General features: G+C 39.0%; 1 protein-coding gene across 4 annotated transcripts in view; it reads left to right on the forward strand.

Moving 5' to 3' along the window:
- Window positions 1-8,726, forward strand: part of LOC147167127 (low-density lipoprotein receptor-related protein 1-like) — a 120,818-nt gene extending 112,092 nt beyond the window's left edge. For 2 of the 4 annotated variants that reach the window (XM_086087323.1, XM_086087325.1), the window contains 11 exons: window positions 363-539; window positions 622-762; window positions 878-1,051; window positions 2,947-3,108; window positions 3,224-3,407; window positions 4,443-4,550; window positions 4,672-4,745; window positions 4,823-4,916; window positions 5,032-5,070; window positions 6,652-6,796; window positions 6,949-8,726. In XM_086087323.1, coding sequence (XP_085943449.1) covers window positions 363-539; window positions 622-762; window positions 878-1,051; window positions 2,947-3,108; window positions 3,224-3,407; window positions 4,443-4,550; window positions 4,672-4,745; window positions 4,823-4,916; window positions 5,032-5,070; window positions 6,652-6,796; window positions 6,949-7,089 — 1,439 coding nt within the window. In that variant the 3' untranslated portion in view covers window positions 7,090-8,726. The remainder of the gene's footprint in view (window positions 1-362; window positions 540-621; window positions 763-877; window positions 1,052-2,946; window positions 3,109-3,223; window positions 3,408-4,442; window positions 4,551-4,671; window positions 4,746-4,822; window positions 4,917-5,031; window positions 5,071-6,651; window positions 6,797-6,948) is intronic. The other 2 variants (XM_086087324.1, XM_086087326.1) reach the window with 1 other exon arrangement.
- The last annotated feature ends 439 nt before the right edge of the window (window positions 8,727-9,165 follow it).

A 9,165-nucleotide genomic window follows, 5' to 3' on the forward strand; every position in this document is an offset into this window, starting at 1 on the left:
CTCTGAGGCTAAACATAAACATAGTAAATGATTTAGGGATTAAATGTAAAATGTGTTTATTTTCCTGAGAAGGAACTATACAAACTGAAATGAAAGCGGAAAAAATCCAATTATCAACCAGAAGTATTTAAAAAAATATATCAAACAAGTCCTAATAAATATATAATAAATAAGTCCCTATCAGGAACAGCAATGTCTATATGTTTAATATTATATTTGAAATGTGAACGTTTTATTCCCATAATTACACATTTTTCTTTTTCTACTTTTTTCCTCCTCAGTGTGGCGCCAACAATCCTTCATACATCTGCATCTATTTTCTTGTCGATACGGCTTTCATCGTGCTGTACTTCTTTCCACAGAACTCCATCAACCCTTCAGTATCGATATCTTTGAAGACTACATCTACGGCATCACCTACATCCACAACCACGTCTTCCGAGTCAATAAATTTGGCAAGGGCGACGTGGAGAACCTGACAACCAGAATGAACCACGCCACAGATTTGGTTTTGTACCACCGCAACAAACAGCCAGAAAGTGAGTTTGGCGTGTATAGCAAGAGAACGTAAGAATAGAAGAAGAAAGTGCGGTTGTATTGTAAGATGTCTTTATCTTCCAGTGAATAATCCCTGCGACAGGAAGAAATGTGAATGGCTGTGCCTTCTGAGTCCCAGTGGGCCGGTGTGTACCTGTCCCAACGGACACGCGTTGGACAACGGCACGTGTGTGAAGCAGCCCGCTCCCACGCTGTCTCCTATCTGTGAGTGAGCATCAAGACACGGCACCAAAAAAAAAAAATGCTGCTAGTTGATTTCTGGGAGGTCAAACTTTAATAGGGGCCGTCTGAAACATATTGCGACTATCATTGCCCACAGCGCCTCCGAGTGGCCCCTGCCTGGTCCAGTGTTTGAACGGCGGCAGTTGCTTCCTGAACGCCCACAAGCAACCCAAATGTCGCTGCCAGCCCAACTATGGAGGAGATCGGTGTGAGATTGACCAGTGCAGAGACTACTGCAAGAATGGAGGAACGTGCGCACCTTCTCCAACGGGTAGGAAGCACAACCTGATCAGCGATGCGGCTATCAATTATAACCTAAAACTACAAATGAGCTGCATTGTGTTTTTTTATACAAACTACGACCTGGGGGCCATTTGTGGACCACCATGCATTTATAAGCAGCCCGTGGCATATATACACCCCAAAAAATATTTTCTACTAATACATTTCTTCTATATACTGTAGAGTTTTGTTAAATATGCAAAAGTACAATGATGCAAATTAAATATTTACAATTACAGTATAAAAGTAAAATTTTTCTTCAGAACACTGTGGTTAGTCAAGAAAATTTATTTCTACAAACAAAAATGGTGTCCTCCACGTTCGGCTCTGTCAAGGTCCAAATTGTGAAAATGACTGCTTTAAATATGGTGGGATTCGATTGCTGTTCAGTGCATGGGCTGATGTTTTCTGGTGGCCTACAGGGTCTTGACCACTCCAAAATCTTGTAAAATCCAATACTATTTGCTTTATCGAAAAGCTGGTCAGGGAGCAGTTTTTAAAAAACAAAACAAAAAACAAACAAACACTAATATATGACCAATATGCAATTGTTTGACTTGTGTGGGTGTACTTGATAAATTAAAGAATAGTATAAAATTGCATACTTCAGTTTATCTGTATGTGACGACAAAGTTTGGACACCCTTGATCTAAAGCAAAATAGAAATGTTTATTTTTTTACTTTTTTTTTTTAGTTAAAATATTCATTAAATAAATTAATGATTAAATAAAAAATGAATTAAATAGTCCAAAATAATTATTATATTATATTTATTATATATCCTTTTTATATAATAGTTATATATTATTGATAAATATTATATATTTATATATATGTATTTATATAATATTTATTATATTAAATATTCCATAATAATTAAATAGTCCAAAATTTTAAGTTGTCAGAAAAAGGGAGATGAAAGGTCGATGAAAAAGTTCTTTTTTAATTACCCTAAAAATGTTCAAAAAATGACCATAAAATGTTCAAAAGGGTAGAAGAAAAGCAGAAAATTACAATAAAATGTAAATTAAATTGCAAAATATTTTAGAGAATTGAATGATTGAAATTGCCAGAAATGTCAGAAATTTGACAGCAAAAAAGTCAAAAAAAATTAGCCACTAAATTTCAAATGAAGAGAGGCAGAAATGTACCTTATGTCCATAAAATTGCCAAAAATGTCAGAAATGTAACAGAAAGGCAGAAAAGTCTACACATGTATGAAAAATTAAGTATGAAAAAATACACACACACAAATACAGAAGATAAAAGGCAGAAGAAAATGAATGTCAAAGAATTGCATGCTGCATAATTAGCTCTTACATACGTTAACACTAACACACTGTTTCGTTCATCACAATGTTCAAATGTTTTGCACTTCCAGGCAGATATTTTGATATTTATTTGCCCTAAAATGGCCTTTTTGACAGTAAAGGTTGCTGACCCAGGATCTAGAACCTTATCACGCTGTAGCCAGAAAAGAACTGCGGTTAAATCTGGAGTGGCAATGGCAGATTAGTATGTTAGAACAGTACAGGACATGCATGACAGCAACAGAACAATGCTCAGGTCTGGTTAAAGGTGTGACAGAGCAGTTTAAGGTGGAGTGCATCAGGGATCCTCTGTAAGCCCCTTCATCTTTCCAATAGTGTTGAATAGACTGTCAGATAAGATTAGACTGGAATCACCATGGACCACAATGTTCGCAGATGGCATTGTGATCTGCACTGAAAAGCAGGGAGCAGGTGGAGGAACATTTAGAAAGGCGGAGGCATGCAATGAAGATTTGCAGAGAAGGGGGGAGAAAGAAGCCACAGGCAGGAGAGGTAGCGGGGGTGGATGACTTTAAATACATTGTCAATGTCAATTCCTTCCAAATGTCAACAGGCTCGCCGACCTGCCGATGCCTGCCAGGATTTACGGGGCCGAACTGTAACGTGCGCACGTGTAAGAATTACTGCACGAATGGAGGCAACTGCACCGTCAGTGCTGGCAACCAGCCGTCTTGCAGCTGCCCTCATGACTTCCTTGGTGACCGGTGCCAGTATCGTGAGTGCCGCTGTCTAAAAGCTTCAACACGCACATTTTGTTTTCGAAAGTGGCACACTTGCATAACCTGAGTATGTGTGTGTGTGTGTGTGTGTGTGTGTGTGCGTGCGTGTAGGAGGCTGTGAGGGCCACTGTCTGAACAGAGGCACGTGTCTACAGACTGCGAGCGGCTCCAAACTGTGCCGCTGTCTGCCTCAGTACACCGGCAGCACTTGCGAGATCGACAAGTGTCACTATTGTCGCAACGGAGAGTGCATCCCCAAGGACAGGTTCACGTCCACGGGGGAGTTCACATGCCGGTAACAGCTCAAATTGGCAAATTGTCTGGCACATTCACATTCTTTTGGCGATAAGCAATATTCAATATCTTAAAGGCAAATGCACATTTTTTCCTCGAAGATTCTGGTCATGAGGAAGGGTTACCATAATGTACCATAATTCTGTTGGTGAAGGTCAGGGGTGGGCAAACTGTGGCTCGCTCCGTTCTTTATTCAAGCCCACCGAATGAAGTATAAATTCAGATGTTTTTATTAGTAGATTGAAATGCATCAATTTGTTTATTTTTTACTAATTGATCTTATTCAATCAATTATTTTGAAGAATTTTGTATTATGCATTATTATATTTTATTAAATAATTGGTTAATAATGTTTAAAATTATTGAAAATAATATTTAATCAAATTCGGCATTAATTATTTTACAGAATATTACTTCTTTCCTAAAAATGTGTTATAATATATTTTTTCATTTAATTAAATAATAAAGGATGTTTGATATTGATGCGACAATTTTTTTCTAGTACTTTTCATACATAAAATTCCCCCCAGCCTAAAAAAAAATACAATAAAAACAAATTGCATGAAAAACGATTTTTTTTTAAATGTTTCCAATTTTTAGTTCCTCATCGTAAAACAGCCACAAGAGAGCAGTACATACTGATATCAGCAGCTGTCGCGGAAAAAAAAATACTTATACCAATACCGATACTTTGCATCGGTACTCTACCATCACAGTAAATAATGTTAATGGAGTTATAAAGAATATAAAATATTAGTAAATAAATAATGTTATATTCACTGTACTTTAGGATGTCAAATATTGGTTTAATCACAATTTAATTATGATTGACATTTCAAAATGTGCATACATTATTATCGTTCATATATCGAAAATAGTATGTAAATATGTAAAAAAAAAAAAAAAATTGCAAACATTTTGTGCATAACTCAAATTATTCCACTGTATTTGTTTTGTACTCATCAACATATCCAGCATTTGCGTTTAGAAGTACTACCAAAGTATTCCGATGCGAACATCTTTCTGTCCTCGCTAGATGTGCAAATGGAAGAATCCAGCCCAGCTGCTACACATGCGACACAAACGAATACTGCGCAAACGGCCAGTGCTCCATCAATCCTCTCACGCACCTTCCAGAGTGCAGGTGAGCAAACTTTGCATCAAAATTTTCATCATCATGTCTGGATGTTAAAACCAACCGTGTCGCCCCATACTCGCAAATTCTGCAAAGTGCACATCATCCTGTGTTTTTTGTGGGCGTGTAGATGTTCTCCTGGATGGGCGGGGCATCGCTGTGAGTCCGTCACCAGTAGCGAGGATTCCAGCAGTTCAGGAGGGCGTAAGTAGACACTTGAAAACATGACTTGAACCTGTTACAGCAGTCGTCATGTATCAGAAAACGTATTTTGTGTGTAGGCACGGCCTCCATCGTGATCCCTGTGCTGATCCTGCTCCTGCTGGTTCTGCTGGCCTTGGGAGCGTTGTTCTGGTACAGGAAAAGGATGAGAGGGTGAGTCATAGTTGAACGCCTTCCATTTGAGAGTGGTCTTTTCTTTTCTCCTGCATTCCTTTTCCAGTTTCTTTCCGCTCTCCTACACTGTAACGGCATCTCCTCTGCTCCTCAGGTCTAGCCGGCCCAGCAAAACCGGCTCCAAACGCTTGCGGTAACAGTTGCGGGCGGCGCTAACGCTTTTGCCTCCATTACCCCATCCAAACCCTTTCTACCTTGCCCCTTATGGCGGACCAAAAAAATGGCCAAAATGAAAAATAAATCAAAGTGAAAATAACAATAGAATTCAATAATTGAATGCAAAAAAATTAATATACAAATGTCAAAAATATATAAATCAATAAAAGTTCAATTCAACAAATAAAAATAAATGTGGAAATAAATATATATATATATATATATATAAATAGATTTAAATGTCAATCAATTAATAAAAATGCTCTGTTCTCATATTTATTTATTTTGTTGTTATTTATTGACATTTATTTCTATTTGTTATTTGTATATGCATATATTCGTATTTCCATTTATTTGTATTTTTTTATTTTTTTATAATTCATCATAGCAATCTAATATTATAATTGATATGATTTATTTTTACATTAAATTTTTGAATTGTATTTTTTATATCCATTTTTATTTATTTTCTTTTATTTTGTCATTTTTGGTCCACCATATCCCCTTCCCCATAAGTCTTAGTTGCTATGCAGTGTTTGGTCCTGTGGTGAGTGTCGCATCATTCGAGCTGTCTCCTGTTTAAAATCGGCCTCTTCGGGAGCTGTTGGACAGATCTGCGACGAACAGATCTGTTTTGCGTGTACTGTAATCCCGTAATTGTCGTTCGTGGTGTCGTATGGTATTGCACAGTAGGGATGGGCACTTGAAAAATGGCCGTAACGCAAGTGTAGGCTTCTCAGCTTTTATAGATTTCACAAATATAAGAAGACAGTTACCATTTCAAAATGACATCCATTTTTAGGGGCCCAAAAGTACAAAGTGAATTTTCATTACGTGGATGAAAATCATTTTCATTGCACGACTGCCTCAAGACTGGAGCTCATTTAATGATCCAATTCGGAGTTTCCTCTCTGGAGATGCTTTCAGACAGTCGTACAATGTTCATCACAATATTAAAAAGGTTGCTTTCTTTGTCCAAATACCTTTTCAACTCTGAAAATGGAAGTACGCTTAATAGAAATTCCAAACTGGTAATTGCCTTCTTTTTATGAAACTTCTTAAACTGAAAGTCTACACTTTATTGCATGTTTGTTGTATTAATTCAAATCCATTGTGAGAGATGTATGACCCCCAAAAAAATCTTTCAATTAAAACTCCAGATACTTCTGGACCTACCAGTATTTCACATTGTTTCTTCCTATCAGTGTTTGCAGCAGCCCATTAAGTCAGCAAATGAGTTGGGCCTCAATTAACTGCGATGCAGTACCTCGTTTTTAAGAAATGTCAGCTCGGTCAAGATGGAAGATGCTCATCCCTACCGCATTTCAGTGGTGATTTAATTGGTGGCATTGATAGGATTTATGGTGCTTCGTTTCGGATCAGTTCTGGTTTGAATCGAATGCCGAGTTTGTGTCTGTGCCTGTGCCGTGGCTTTTGCTTTTCCTCAGTCTGGTTGGACGTGACGTGGCCATGATCCGCCTCTCTCCATCGTATGGATGTGTGCGGGCGCCGTTAACAGCGTCCGGGTCTTATATCTGGACCTTTCTGTGTCGTGCAGAGCGAAGGGCTTCCAGCACCAACGGATGACCAACGGGGCCATGAATGTTGAGATCGGAAACCCCGCCTACAAGATCTACGAGGGCGAGCCCGATGACGACGCAGGGGAGCTGCTCGATGCCGATTTCACCCTCGATCCAGACAAGGTACGCAAATATTCGAGAGGGAACCATATGACGTAAATGTGAACTCATTGCGCCACACTGCCCCTAGAGGCCAACATGTGCACAGCAGGAGATGACTAAATGACTCAATTATTTTCTCGTGATTTTTTTTTTTTTTTTTTAACTCTTCCCAGCCGACTAACTTCACCAACCCGGTGTACGCCACGCTGTACATGGGCGCCCACAACAGTCGCAACTCGCTGGCCAGCACGGATGAGAAGAAGGAGTTGCTGTGCCGCGGGGAGGAGGAGCCTCTTGTGGACCCGCTGGCGTAGGCCGCCCCGTCACGTTATTCCAAACACACCCCATCTTCTTGCCTTTTAGTGAAGACAAAAATAAAACACATGGAGAGAAAAAAAACAAATAAAAGTGGGAGCGAAAATGACAAAAAAAAGTGTGAACACTGTATAAAATGTACAAAAATGAAGGACTACTTTTGTATGTGATTGCAGTATTATATTTTGTTCTTTTGAGATTCCTCTGGTCAAAAAATAAATAACATTTTCTATGAGAGATTTTTAATTTACACGTGTCCCTTACCCCTTTACCTAAATAGCCACTACCTCTGTGCAAAATGAAATGGAAAATTAGGCGTTATCATTTGAGCAATTTTAATTTGTTTTCATTATTTTTTTTTAATGAATGGTATAGAGAGCAAGTGAGAAAAAAAAAAGTTCCATTTCACCAGTGCCAATTGTTTGTTGTTTGTGTGGACTTTGAGAGGGAAAGGCCAAACTCAAAGTTGTCCAAAGTTGTGCGGCCGTCGTCTCGCTGAGGATCCTCGCAAGATTGTGTGAGACGCGTTTGCGTTTGTTTGTGTTCAGCAACGGATGCTCTTGAAATGATTGTGTCGTCTTCCTTGCACAGAAAACCAATCTGATGGTATTTTTTTTGGCTTTATGTGGTCCCATGTGAAGCCAAGGTGGCTTTTTATGACATGGCTCGTGGGCTGTTTTCAAGTGTGTCGTGTACGTTTGACAATTTGCTCCCGGGTGAAACATTCCAGGCAGAGGTGGCAAATCCAGGTCCAGAAAGTAAATACCCTGCCACAGTTTGGCTTTAGCCTCCCTAGCTAGCTCACTAGCTAGCTCGTTTACCTGCTAGCTGTCAGGGAGCTAAAGCCAAACCGTGGCAGGGTATTTACTTTCTGGACCTGGATTTGCCATCTCTGATTCCAAGCAGGTGTTGCGAATGTGTCAAAGCAAACATGGTCAGCTGGTCGATACTGGGAGGACCAAAAGCACACACATTGGCGTGGCGAGTTGGTATCACGTGACACTTACAGGGTCTTCCTTGAGTTGAAGGTGAGAGTTGAGCTCCTTTCAGATGAAGCAGCCATCCTAATGGACCTTTTCTAAAATGTCAGTCATGAGTAGCTTTTTACCTTGAGGTGGACCGTTTTGTAAAGACTGTCTTTAAGTGCATTAAGGTCATTTGTGTTGTCGTCGAGCTGTGTCTAACCTCCCGTGTCTAACTGGCGTGCCCTGCTGCTGCTAATGCTACCACTCTTGTCCTTACGCTCAAAATGCTGCTTCTGTCAGAAATGTGTCAGCCATATCTTAGTGCATGTAACACCGTCAAATATTGGAAATTATTCTTCAAGACAGCGACAATGTTTTTATTATTTTTGGCATACTGTCAGCAAGTGTTATTTTACTCAGTTGTATATGTTTTGTATTTTAATTGAGAGATGAGTACAATCATATTGTTTCCCCGAGCAGCAGTTTTGCTAAAAATCATCCGATTGTTGTTGATTTTTATTTTTTATGAATGACACATAGCTTTTATAGTACACAATGCATGGAGACTCAGACTTTCTTCTGGAAAGAGACTAATGTTTAATTTTTGCTGGAGTACTTTACAAACTAAATAACAGATATTGTTATAAATAAATGGAAAATTGTACAGACAACACGGTGGTGTGTTTTTTGTGTGCGTGTTGTGTCAAGGAATCGGCTAATTAACAATGGCTTACTCAATTTATGGAGAAGTGGCGCCACTGGCGGCCATCTTATGTTGCCACTCACTCAGCCTAACCATCGATTTTGCTGCAGCGTTTTCACATTATTTTTTGCCTCTACTTTGAAAATGCCACCATGTATAGTAATTCTGGGAGAAATGCTACATGTAAATGTATCCGCTAAAATACTTTCCCAATATATATACTATATAAGATGAGTCTGTTTCATGTTAGAACCCTCAAAAATCAAGTTGAAAGTAAAGCCTACCAAGTCAAGTGAAATTTATTGGGGGGGGGGGGGGGGGGGCTGAGCTATGAAATGTAAAACCTAGATCTATGTGAATTAACTATATAGAAATAATATAGGCCTGCTGTAATCTGAAAGGTTGAT

This window comes from Leptonotus elevatus, chromosome 10 (genome assembly GCF_054856555.1).
Source record: "Leptonotus elevatus isolate MCC_2025b chromosome 10, RoL_Lele_1.0, whole genome shotgun sequence".
NCBI lineage: Eukaryota > Metazoa > Chordata > Actinopteri > Syngnathiformes > Syngnathidae > Leptonotus > Leptonotus elevatus.